This window comes from Nomascus leucogenys, chromosome 2, assembly GCF_006542625.1.
Source record: "Nomascus leucogenys isolate Asia chromosome 2, Asia_NLE_v1, whole genome shotgun sequence".
Taxonomy (NCBI): Eukaryota; Metazoa; Chordata; class Mammalia; order Primates; family Hylobatidae; genus Nomascus; species Nomascus leucogenys.
In genome coordinates this window covers 63,989,182-64,002,727 of record NC_044382.1, presented here as the reverse complement: position 1 = coordinate 64,002,727, position 13,546 = coordinate 63,989,182, and the positions used below count along the sequence as shown (strand labels likewise).

The following is a 13,546-nucleotide window of genomic DNA, read 5'->3' as shown; positions in this document are numbered from 1 at the left end:
TCTTTCCTCATTATGTTCATAATTTCCTTCAATTTCTTAGAAATATTTAAAATAGATGTTTTAAAATTCTTATTGTTAATTCTATGATCTCTGTCACTCCTGGGTCTGCTTCTGTTGACTGCATTTTCTCCTAGTTATGGGTCATGCCTTTCTGCTTCTTTGCATATTCAGAAATTTTTTGTGTGATGCTGATATTATAACTATTATATTGTTGAATGTCTAGATTTTGTTGTTCTCATGTAAAGATTGTTGGACTTTATTCTCCAGGTAGTTAAGTTACTTGTAGATCAGCTTGATTTTTTTTGACTTTGTTTTTAAGCTTTGTGAGGGCAGGTCTAAAGCAGCCTTTACTCTGGAGCTAGCTCAGCCCCGTTGCTATGGCATGAGCCTTCTGGCGTCTCTGCTGAGTGCCCCAGGCATTCAACAAGGACTCTTCACTCTGGCTGTTTGGAACTTGATTATCTCCCAGCCTTGAATGAGCTCTGGGAAGCGTTCAGCTGATAAGCTCCCTGATGCTTGTTCTTTCTTTAGTAATTGTTCTTTGACCAGCTGTGGAATCTCACCCTATCCAACCACAGACTCCAAGGGGACCCCTGTGCGCTCTCCGAAGCATCTGAAGTGCTCTCTCTTTGCAGTTTTCTCCCCTCTGGTATGCTGCCCTTCCACCTACCTCCGCTTTCCTGAACTCACTTACTCTCTTCAGCTCAGTGAAATGGCTGTGTTCTGCCTGGGTTCCTTCCTGCACTGTGGTCTAGTAAACACCTAAAGGCGGACGCCCAGGCCATCACCGGACTCTCTTCCTTGGTCTCCCTTCTCTCAGGGATCACAGTCCTGCACTGTCTATTCTCCAGTGTCTGAAAATGCTTGTTTCATATATTTTGTCTGGTTTTCCAGTCGTTTACAATGGGAGCTAGCAAAGATCCCTTTGAGATCTCTCTGGGGTGGTGCACCAGTGGCCTGCACTGGTTATGTACTCCCTCAAGATACTTTTACAAAACTGGACTTAGGAATAATAAAAGTCGACAGAAAGTTGATAGGGTCATTCTGATCTGCTTTTTAGAGAAATTCAGGGTGAAGACCCGCAAACCAGCACCAAGTGGAATTTTGCAGCAGGAATCATTATTGTCTATCAGCTGATGACTGGATAAATAAAATGTGGTACATCCATACAGTGGAATACTATTCAGTAATAAAAAGGAATGAGCTACTGATACATGCTACAACATGAATGAATCTTGAAAACATTGTGCTAAGTGAAAGAAACCAGTCACAAAAGACCATACATTGTATGGTTCCATTTACATGAACTGTCCAGAATAGATGAATTTATAGTAACAAAATGTAGATCAGTGGTTGCTTAGGGTAGGGGCAGGGCATAGAGAGTAAATGCTAATGGATACAAAGTTCCTTTTGGGGAGATTGAAATGTTCTAAAATTAGATTGTGGTGATGATTGACCAACCTTGTGAATATACTAAAAACCATTGAATTGCATACTTTAAATGGGTAGAATCTATGGTATATGAATTATATCTCAATAAAACTGTTGTTTTTAAAAAAAGAAGAATTTTTAGCCATTTTCTCCTGCATGAAGGTAATGAAGGAATGGGAAGGAGCCGTGGTATGGTAGAAAGGAGGTCTCAGTTATTACATTGGTGCATGAACATGTCACAGGTAGTGTTCTATCTGGGACTGAAAATGTGACCACAGAAGAGTTTACGTAGTTCATTGGGGGAGGACAAATGTAGGATGTTAATCTTAAAATTCATTTGCTCTTTCTGGATTGCTTTAGCTATAAGAGGATTCTTGTGGTTTTGGCGTGAGCCCCTCCTTCTAGCTTTCTCTCCTGCCCGGATCCTTATCAGCAGTGAGCACATGTTAAGTGGCTAGCAGGCAGTGCCACGTGGCCTCTGAAAGTTGTGATGTCCCCTTTATGTCTTCTTTGTCCCTGTTCAGATCCACCAGAACGAGGGTGGTATGTGGTTAAATCCTAGCCAAGGATGAAAAAGTAGGCAAACCCTTTTATTGACTTTTCTGTTGTCAAAGATAAAGATGGTTATTTGTTTGTCTTAAGTGAATCATTTTACCTTCATTAAAAGCTGTGAGTTTTCTGTGAAAGAAAAATGCATCATCCATTTGCAGACTTTTTGCAGGGATTTTCAACAATATGCCGCTGGGTGTACACCTAAGTTGGGACCCTGAGCTTTGCTTAAAATACTCATAACTAACGTATATTGAGTGCTTAATGTATGCCCTTCCTGTTCTAAGTGCTTTCAAGTATTATCACATCTCATTGACGGATTTTTCTTTCATTATGTAGGGAATGTGAAAAGACTGCATTTCTTTTTTCCAAGATTCTGTTTTTCAGTAATTTAGGTAGCTTTTTCCTTTAGATTTTATGACATTAATGTTGCAACTCAGTAACTCAGCATCTTGGCTGGACCTGGCCCACAGCCAGCCAGTGCTTCTCATGACCGTGCTGTCTGTGTTGATGAGGACAATGCTCTCACCAGGTGTGGTATGTGTGGTTTTTCTCTAGAATCATCCATGAAGATGGCTTCTCCGGAGAAGACGTGAAACAGTACAAGCCTGTTGTCTACAGCAACACCATCCAGTCCCTGGCAGCCATCGTCCGGGCCATGGACACTTTGGGCATCGAATATGGTGATAAGGAGAGAAAGGTAGGCCCCTGAGCCCATAAGCAGAGCAACAAGAGGTTCTGTCTGTGTTACCCCACTACCTCCTCTTTATAGTGCTGGGCTGCCTTAAATGAACGAGAAGAGACTCTGCTATGTATGAAAGATATATGGTGGCACAGTCACCAGCCTAAGCCATTGCATCCACCCCCCTGGAAAACTCCCAGCAAACTCACCAACTTTGCAAGTTGCAAGGGCTGCAAAACTCCCAGATTTATTTTGCAGATGAGGAAGAGTTGGTAAGAGTTCTAAATTGGGGCTGCCACAACACTAAGTACCTGTCCTTGGGCAATTAACTTGAACAGAAAAAAATATGTATTAAACAAAACAAGCCTTGCCTGGCCACCATCTACTCTCCTTAGAAGAACTTTCTTTGGCTTGTTGTGGAGTGGGGATAGCCATTTGAATTGACTGTCTTTCCTCTTTTACACCAACGGCTATGTTTTCTGCCTCCCCTGGGTAAGTATGAGGACCTACAGGTCTCTCCTTCCTGTAGAAAGTCAGTGTCCTAGAACAGGGACTGTTTGGGGGTAACGTTTCCAGGCTTCTATTAAGTGGTGAATGGAATAAGTACTATATAAAAGCCTCTAATTTGCAAACATTTATATTAACTGTTAAGACTGAACTATATACAGCTACCCTGGCAAGGCTAAATAAAAGGAGGGAGGGAGAGAGGGAGAGGAGAAAATAGCCTCAGAATTCTTTCCAGAAGCAGCTCTTTGTCCCTGTTTGGGACTGAATCTCAGTGATCCTCCCTCTGGGACCTGGAGATTGGAGAAGAGGGTGGAGGGCAGGTAGAGCCTCCAAGCACCTGGGCTCTGCATCTGAGCCTCTGGATGGAGAGCATTCATCTCTGATTGCTGTGTGATTTGATTGTATATTATACACACATCCTGTCTTTGCTAAAAATCATCTTCCTCACAGAGGAAAACTGTCCTGGTTGTCTCTGTGTCTGATAAATCATCTGTGACAGACAGCTTTAAATGTAAAATTTGATGTGTTATGCACAAAATCCTAATTCCATGGGGCAGAGTCATCCAGCCCAGCATTGGCTCCTCCAGGTACTGGGGAATTGGATGACTGAGGGTATGTCCAAGGCCAGCCTGAGGTGGAGAAGCTGGGCACTAGCAGGGAGACCTGGGCCCATCTGCTGCTCCTCCTGGAGGCCAAGTTGGGAAGTGGATTCTGCAAAGGAAGCACTTCTCCCTGGAAGACCGGCTTTGGGTTTGGTCACAGAGCCAGGGCCTGTGGAAAGAGGGAATGGGGGAGTAGATGGGTCCATTCACTGCAGGCTTATGATGTGCGAGGCCTTGAGCTAGGTGCTGTGGATACAGGAATGAACACAGCAGGGAATGGTGTCTGGTTGCAGAAAACACCTGTTCAGATCATTAGAACTAACCCAGACGAGTACAGTGCTTCATTCTTCTTAATAGCAATAGTAGGAATAAAAACAGCTACCATTTGTTGAGCACCTACTGGCTGCCAGGCACATACTAAGCACTTTACACATAATGACTCATTTTATTTAACTCATTTTATTACAGCCCAGAGCAGGAAGTGCCTCATCTTATCTTCAGGCATGGCACAAGCCACAGGCCTCTGGTCTGTCTGTCTCCCTTTGGCTAAGTGGGGAGTGTGGTGTCTGAATCTCAGCCGGATAGCAGACACAGTACAAAAGGCACACCACCTATACACACACACACACACACACACGTGCGCGCGCGCACGCAGTGTGTGAGTTCTTCCAGGAGCAAATGTATTCGTCTCCCAGCCAGCTCTTCCTAAAAATCTCCTATACTGATTATAACCCAGAAAAGTCAGTGTGACTTTGGAATACTTTTCTCCTTCCATTTTGGAAAACATTCATTGTTCCCAAGGGATTTTTTTTTCCATTTTATTTTCCTGAATGGAGAGATGATTGCTTGGGAATCGCTAGGACTATGATACGTTAAGGACTGTACTGCAGGCCCCTGGGAAGCAGGGTCCCTTCTCAGGCTATTTCTCCTCTGTGGAATTTCCCAGTCAAGTCAGCCTTCAAGTAGGAAGGAGGGGAAGGCTCCAATGGAAGGAGAGACTGAGAGCTAAGCAGGACTCCCTGGAGAGTCCACTGGACACAGTCGAGTCCAAGCACAGTTCCGCTATGGCAGGTGGCACCATGGCCGGCACTGGCCCATCCCTGGGCAACACAGCCTTGTCTGGTGTGAGCTTCCTGGTGGGCAAAGGCCTCCCTGGCACTCAGGCACCCCCTTTCTGTATTCTTACACCTGTGAGGAGCAGGAAAGGAGTGAACCCGAGACCCAGGCCAGAGCAAGCCAGACAGCTGGAAAAGGCATTCCTGGGAGTGGGCTGGTGTGGATTCGCAGCCTGTAGAGCTGGGCAGAAGAGAGTGGAAGCCACCACTTCTGCCCTCTCGATGAGGAGACATACCAGGCCAGAAAGGGCTGCAGTACCTGCTGGTGTGGGGGCAGCACAGAGCCAACATCCTTCCCTTTCCATGTTCTCATGGAGCTTCCTATCTAGCAGTACAGGCAGCAAACAAGCCCACAAGTAGGTGACTGCATAATGTCAGATAATGCTAAGGGCTGCAAGGAAAACAAAATAAGGTGATGTGAGAGCCTGATCTGGGGGTGGGAGGAGCAGATACTTCAGAGTGGGAGGATGAGGGGCAGAAAGTTCCAGACAAGCACCCAGGCCCTGAGGGAGGAATGAGCCTGGCGCAGAGGAATATAAAGCTCTGTTCAGCTGGAGCTACCTGCAGCCAGGCAGCTGCTGATGTCCAGATGCCCTGAACACAGGGCTGGGTCCCCATATTCTTCTGTCTCTCGGGTCCCCAGCCACTCTCCACCTAGGGGATCTGCCATTTGGATGCTGGGGTTTTTCTCTAGAATCATCCGTGAAGATGGCTTCTCCGGAGAAGACGTGAAACAGTACAAGCCTGTTGTACATTCATTCACAACATGAATGAATCTTGAAAACATTGTGCTAAGTGAAAGAAACCAGTCACAAAAGACCATACATTGTATGGTTCCATTTACATGAACTGTCCAGAATAGATGAATTTATAGTAACAAAATGTAGATCAGTGGTTGCTTAGGGTAGGGGCAGGAGCCTTATGCTGCAGGAGCCCAGATCCGTGTTTTGGTCTCTGAAGAAGAGACCTCCTTCCCTCTTGTGTTTTTTTCACCTCTGCCACCCACCACCACTCATCAGGGGGTGTCTGGTGGAAGACAACCCCACTCCCAGCACCTGCCGGGGCCAGCCAGCCTTGCACTCTCCACACAGAAAAGCGCCTAAGAGCTTCCTTGCTGTACCTCAGTGTTAGCCCCTAGAACAGGTAGGTGTCCCTGACTTCCTCCGGCAGCTGACTCACCACCTGTCCTGTCTGTTTCCCCCAGAGGAAAGAGGACTGGCTGGTTTTTCCCTCAGTCTCTCTGGTGTGGAGTCACGTGGGGCCCCGTGACCATGCATGAGCCTGAACCTGAAAGAGCCTCCGTGCAGAGCAAACAGTGGGGACCTCCTTACATCCTTCTGTGGTTTCCACACCCCAGGCCCCAGCCTCAGACTACAGACCCCTCCCAGGGACCCCATGCACTCTCACACCTCTGGGCCTTCGCTGGAGTGTGCTCTCTGTCTCTAGTGCCCTCCTCTTTTCTTCCCCTCTTCCACATGGAACTGCCCCACTCAATAAGGGCCCACTATGCTTCATCTTGTCCATGAAGCCGCCTTCCCTTTTCCTTCCCTGAGGAAGAAACTCAGCTCAGGGCTTTCTCCATGAAGCTCTTATCTCACACACTGGCATGAAGACGAATTGTTTATGCTTCTTTCCATAGAGCAGTGGGCCCTAAAGTGTAGTCAGAGTCCTTTGGGCAGCTCATGAAAGCTGCGAGCCTTCCCTCCAGAACAGGGGACACAGCACACATCTAGGAGATTCTGCATGCAATTTCATGGGGGTCTGGCCCACCAATAGAGTCCCGCCTAAGAACTCCTTCATCATTTAAGGTCTTCTGATCAAGGCCTATGTCGTTTATCTTTGAGTCACCTCCTCACTCCAGCAGCCAACACAGTGCTCAGCACTTAGTAGGTCTTCAAGACCCATCCCATTAATGGAATGACATTTCTAACTTTCCCAGTTTTCAGAGAAAAAAAGGCAAAGTGCCTGTAACTTTATCACTACATTGACAGGAGTTGATTGAGTACCTACCATGTGTAGGGCTGGTGCTAAGCCACGTGCGAAGATTCAAAGGCATATGAGTTGGAGCCTTTAAGGAGCTGGTCATCTTCTTGGGAAGATGGAGCTCACAGGCAGAGTGAGCACAGCCCTTGCACATGGTGGGCAGGAAGAGCTGCTTAGTGGGAGTGAAGCTGGAACTGTCCCTGAAGCACAGGTACAGTTTGACAGGTGCAGTGTAGGTGAGCAAAGGCCCTTGAAGCCAGGAAAAAACATGGTTGGTAATGAGGGAAAGGAGAGTTAATTGGCAGAGGAGGCCAGTGGCCAGAACAGAGGACTGGGGTCTGAGCAAGGTGTGGGAAAACTGGAAGGTCTAGTTGGGTCCAGATTTGGTGGGCCCTGGAAGGTAGGCCGCAGAGTTTGGGTTTTATCCTGTTAGCAGTAGGCAGCCATGGAGAGATTTTGAGCTGGGATGGGATGAAAGTGAGATTTTAGGAAATTACGATGATGGCATGTGCAGAGTCAACAGGGCGGGGAGGGGGATGGCAAGGGGAGACTAAAGATGGGAGGCAGGTGAAGAAGCTCCAGCAACAGACCATGAATAAGGTGCAAGGGGCTAGGTGAGGGGTCAGAAAGGCAGTAGAGTGATGCGTAGCAACAAAGGAAATATAGGGGCCTGGTGATTAATCGGCTGTTGGAAAAGGATGGGCACAAGGTGGAACCTCAGCCAGAAAGCCAGGAGGCTGGGTGGGGCTGGACCACAGAGGGTGAGTCCCCTTCCAAACCTAAGGGGTTTCCAGGTGGGGGAGGTCTGCACATATCAGATGGATGGATTCAGAGAACTGAAGCTCTGGGAATTACTGACTCCAGGATAATAACAGCTTTCCATTTTTATGTTTCAGAACCTTTATTGGAAAAGGATAGGCCTGTTATTTGTCCTGTTACTTAATAAATATTCCTTAATGCTTAAATTATTTAATCCTAACAACTACCTGTGCCGTGGGTGCTATTGTTGTCCTCATTTTATAGGTTAAAAAATAAAATGAGGCATGGAGAGGCTAAATGACTTGCCCAAGTTCATGCAATACAATTTATATATGTATACAGTGTAGACATGGAAGCCTAACAAGACTAGAACCTGTGTGGCCCGGGTCCAGAGCAGAGTCCCATTTAGATAGGCACAGTATGATCAGGCAAAACAAATCATTCAGAGAATCCCATCCTTCATCCTAAATCTCTCTAAGAATATGAAAAGGGACCAGAGACAGTTCCCCCTGCTGTTCTCAAACATCCTCTCCTGCCTCCCATGTCTGTCCCACCCCACTCCCTTGAGCTGCCTTACCCCACCGGGTTCTCTATGGACCCTCTTCTCCACCCCAGCAAGCAAGGCTGGTCCTGTCTCCCCTTCTCTCTCTCACACTAAAGGGGTTCCTGCTCTGCCTCTCCTTCACTCCTCCCTTTTTCTTCATCTCCCTTTCCCGTCCCCTTCTATCTCTCCCTTTCCCACCCTCCCTTTTTCCCTTTCCCTCTGTCCTCCTCCCTCCTTCTCAGTCTCCTTTTCTTTTTTCTTTTTTTTTTTTTTTTTTTTTTGAGACGGGGTCTCGCTGTGTCACCTGGGCACCCAGGCTGGAGTGCAGTGGCGCAATCTCGGCTCACTGCAAGCTCCGCCTCCCGGGTTCACGCCATTCTCCTGCCTCAGCCTCTCCGAGTAGCTGGGACTACAGGCACCCGCCACCACGCCCGGCTAATTTTTTGTATTTTTAGTAGAGACGGGGTTTCACCGTGGTCTTGATCTCCTGACCTCGTGATCCACCCGCCTCGGCCTCCCAAAGTGCTGGGATTACAAGCGTGAGCCACCACGCCCGGCCTCAGTCTCCTTTTCCTCCTCCCCTTCCCTCTCTTCCTCCCTTCCTCCTCACTCGAGCTCATTATTATGTAAATTGTCTTCACCTTCTGAGCCAAGCTCTCCCCGTCCTCCTTCCTCTAGCCTTAGCCCAAGGCCTACATCTGCATCACAAAAGCAGAGGGCCTTGTTCGGGCTGAGCTGGCCTAAACTATGACACTGGAAGAAAGGGTTGAGGAGAAACTGAACAATTACAGGATTAGAAGTTTCACTGGACCAGTGGGGGGGATGGGGAAAGCTTTGAACAAGCCTGTGTTAATACAGTTCATCATATACACACATGTATATATAAACATATGTAAAATATATGTGTGTATATGTGTACATCCTTGCATATGTTAAATATATTGTAAACAAATGGACTGGTAGCAGTCATGCATTGAACTTGTATGAGGCTTTATTCAGTTGAAAATACTCCAGTTTTCATTTTCTCACTATTTGTGCCTATGCCTGTTTCTCTCAACTATAAACTCCTTAAGGGCAGAGTATAGATCCTATTCCTCTAGCACAATGCCTAACACAGGATGTATTGGATACTAAGTTTAAACCTCAATTCTACCACCAGCTATATGGCCCTGGGTAAATTATGTAACCTCTCTAAGCCTCAGCGTTTTGGACTGTGAAATAGTAATGATCCTGATACCTCCCTCATTCATATCTGCGGTAAGAGTAAATGAGATAATGCCTGTAGTGTGCATAGGATAGTGCCTGTCACATAGCAACTTCTCAACGTGTGTTGGCAATTATTCTCATTATTTGTCTAAAATCATGAATTTTGATAAGGTATTGATGAATTCTACTCACAGCAATCTAGTGAGGAATGGGCAAGGTTTTATCTGCACTTTTCAGGTTAGAAACAGAAGCACGAGGTTCTTAATTGGCCATCCAAGATCATGTTACCAAGCCTGGGTCTGCTCAACCTGTGCCATAAAGCCAAACACCAACACTGAAGTTTACAACAAGACAAAAGACTGCGTTTATCTGCAGGGGGCTGAGCAAGGAGAATCAGGCAGCTCATGCTTAACACCTCACTTCCTCAATGGCCCTACAAGCAAGGGCTTTTAAAGGCAAGGGTACATTTTAGGAAAGCAGAAGCTACAGGCAAAACCGTAAACCTATACATGGAGGTTATACATTGGTTTGGCCCAAAAAAGCAGGATATCTTGTGGGGCAGGTTTTGAGGTCATAGGTAGATCCAGAGATTCTGTGATTTGCAGTTGGTTAAGGAGCAAGCCTTTGTCTGAAACCTTGGGGACAGCCGAAATGAATATTAAGGTCTGGCCTGTAGGTATGAGTCTTTCCAGGCCTCTCAGTAAGAAATTTAGAAGAAAGACCAGCGGTCAGCATTCCGTCCTTAGTTCCCACTCATCTGAGGTCTACTTGACTGCAATGGGCATTTTCCATCTGGTGGGGGTCCAGGTTTCTGAAAAACAACTCAGGGACATATGTTAAGATGTTATCTTTAGTTTCCATAGGGAACCAAACATCTTGTGGCTCTAACTTACTTGGGTGGCTATTATTTTAAGCTATTACAACCTCCTTGCTTCTCAAGTTGCTCATTTACTTCTCAAGGCTAGCTAGGTGCCTGGAATTTCCCTTGAAGAGACTCAAGATTTTTCCGTTTCCCTGCTTTTTCGGGGTGTGGGGGGCAGCACGCCCCTAACAGGGGGCTCCCTGCTCTATCTCAGTCACCTACCTAAGCAGGATGAAAGATGGGTGCCAGCTGGGATTGCCGCCCATGCTCTTGTTCCACCAGGGGCCTTCACTGGAGCTGTATCCCCTAGAGATAATGGTAGCTCTTTGGGAGGCAGAATCAGATTTCACATTTAGTTTTCAGAATGTCATTGGATCTCCTCTGGTAAAAGAAATCTTGACATTTAAGTCACACAGTAGAGCTCAGGACACTATGTTTTTTAATAATCATGGAAATATTGTGGTGCCACCTCTACAGTGCAGTGCGGTTCATCTTGTGGTTTGCATGAATTCTGAAACAGATAAAAACAAGGATGCTATCTGGCCTGTGTCTCCCTGAGTCCCCTGGGGCTTAGAGATACTTTAGTGGTAGTTGTTAGATCTGATGGGGGCTGGAGGATGTAATAGATGAAGGCTTCATACTCCCATAGCCCAAACATGAGGCCAGGAAGAGGATGTAGATGTGCCCCATGCTGGGTGCTGAGGCTCTCCACCTACAGCAGCCCCGGAGCCTGCCCTGACCCTTTGCCAGCCAGGTGAATAGAGCTTGAAACTGCTCCATTCAAGCCCATCTCATTCTGCTGCTCCATTTTGCAGATGCAACATAGGTTTCATCTGGCCCAAACCGGAAAGAGACTTAACCCAGGGGAATATGTGGCAGATCCAGGACTAGAGCGTTCAGCTTCCTGCATCACGGCTCAGTCCTCTTTCCATCTCAGCAGGCTGCTTCCAGTCACCCAGCCAATTTGGGGACTCATTTTCTTTCATTCAGTTGGTCAATCATTCCACAAATACTTATCACTCAATTACTTATTACTTACAAATGCTTACTTCCTGGGGAAGTGCACAAGATGGCAGGGGTGGGTACAAAGATGCAAAGATCAAGAGGCTCCCGGTCTTGGGCAGAGATGCCAGCCCCAGAATGAGAAGGTAAACGCCTTGGTTTCCAGGGCTTCTCCCAGCTCTGAAATTCCAGCTCTCCAGGGCTCAGTGCAGCATCAGCACTGCTCCCTGATCCAAGGCTGGATCGGGCCACAAGCTCCTGGTTTGAGGGAAAGCATCCACCATCTAAGCCCTGCCACAAGGAGCCTGAGACCCGGCTACTGGTACTTTGGCCCAGGGTGGCAGCATCAGTGGCTTTCCCTGACCGTCATCTAAAAGGAAGAACCAACTCAAAGGAACTGCAGTTTTCAATATGGGAAAGAAAGAAGGACTAAAGTGTCAGATTTTTGAAATGTCTCTTAGCTGCTCCTCCCCCTTAGAGTCTTGGGTTTCCTTAGCTAAAAGCGGTGCCCTCCCCACAGCCCCTCCCAGCTGCCCCCCAGCAGCACACTCTACTTCTTGGTTGTCTTACCCTTGGGGCCAGACAGCAGGTCTGGAAGAACAGGTCAATCTTGTTCATCATGCCCAGTGCTAGCAGGGGTCAGTGAATCTTGTGCCTGAGTGATTCCATTCATCCAACGAGTGTGTGCTTCCGGGTCAAGTGCTGGCCTGGTACTAGGGATAGCATGGCCTGAACAGATGTGTCCAGGGAAGAAAGGATGAAAGATGCAGAATATGCTTCTTTCCATGCCTTCCTGATCCCTCTACAGCGTTTGCCATGTGTGCTTCCATTCATGCGTTCCCACAGTGGTGGCTCAGCCTGGAGCAGGCACTCAGCCGCCAGGGCTCCAGCACGTTGGCCCCTGCAGAGGCCCCAGCCAGCACCTAGCTTTCATTTGGCCTGGCCTGCCTTCTCTTCTGTGGTGTGCAGAGTTGAGTGGATGCTCAAGGCTGGGCTGCCATCAGTCTCTATATGTTCATTGTCTGTAGAAAAGAGCATGGAATTTTAAAAAGAAAATTTAAATGAAAGACTTCAACAAACAGTAAATGAGAACTGCAAGCGGTGATGCCTTGCACTTGTGTGCTCTCTTTCTCTCTCTCACACTCCACCCCCGACCCCACCGCCACGGCCCTAATTACTCTGCTCTGATGGTGGGAAAATGTTATAACCATGTAAATAAATATTCCTCGGCATCAAGACTGAAGTGGCCCCCACCAATCTTGGATGTCCAGGAGCCACCCCATTGCAGCCCCTGTTCTACCTCCACCCCACCCCCACCTAGCAGCTACACAGGGGGAACTGACAGCCTCCCCTCTGGAGAGGGGCCATTCTGTGTGCATCCTTTGGGCTTGTGGTACCTGTTTCAAGGTGGCAAACCAGCTGCCAAGCAGACTTCAGCCTTAGAAGCCATAGGCCACAGCAGAGAGGGGCCTGCCTGGCCAGTGCCCTGTATTTTGAGACTCCTGGAATATTGAAAATTGAAGAATTCCCAAAGCAAGGTCACAAAATCGTGTTGTATTTTAAATGCATCTACTTAACAAATCAGTACTTTGGGCCTACCACAAATGCAATGAAATATAATTGTGCTCCCTAAAAAGATAATTACAGGATTTATAAAAATATTAATTGACAGTGCAGTGCTGGCCATACGGTCCTGTAGTGGGACACAAGTCAGAGCCTTGTGCTGAGCACTGTAGCTTTCACTGTGAGAGATCTCTCTCCCGACTATGTCTGGGACCTCATTTGGTCCAAGCCCCAGAATTGAGCCCTTTATGGATGTATAATCCCTTTCTGGCCACCAGATATACCGTGGAGGAGCCTGGGAAACCAGTAAGGTAGATTTTAGTTTGCTGAAGGAAGAGGCACCAGGGACTGAGAAAGGGTTAGGTTTGAGGCAGCAGCACCATGTGGGGAAGGCTGTGTGGGGTGGGGACAGCCAAGGTGGTATCTGCCCCTGCCCTGCTGGGAGTGTAGTGTGGGTCACAGTCCCACACATGTGAGATGGAGATGGCTTCCCTAGGAAAACCAGAGCCACTTTCCATCCTCCCGTTATACACACCTGCACACACGCTCATCTGCTTCTGCTTTACTCAGCTCTGTTCCCTCTTCTTTCTTTGCTGGGCAACCAACAGGGGTCTTATGTCACTGCTGAAGCCCCCACTCTGAGTAAGTTAGGACACGTTGATTGCAAGTGATGGAAAAAACAACCACACTGGCAAACTGGCTTATTCAAACAAAATAAAACACAAAACAGCCACAAGCCCA

The 13,546-nt window shown here is 47.4% G+C and overlaps 1 protein-coding gene across 2 annotated transcripts in view; it reads left to right on the top strand.

Moving 5' to 3' along the window:
- The window catches only part of GNAO1 (G protein subunit alpha o1), a 169,897-nt gene that overhangs the window by 81,302 nt on the left and 75,049 nt on the right, over positions 1-13,546 (top strand). For both annotated transcript variants that reach the window (XM_030796865.1, XM_030796866.1), the window contains exon 3: positions 2,539-2,680. In XM_030796865.1, coding sequence (XP_030652725.1) covers positions 2,539-2,680 — 142 coding nt within the window. The remainder of the gene's footprint in view (positions 1-2,538; positions 2,681-13,546) is intronic.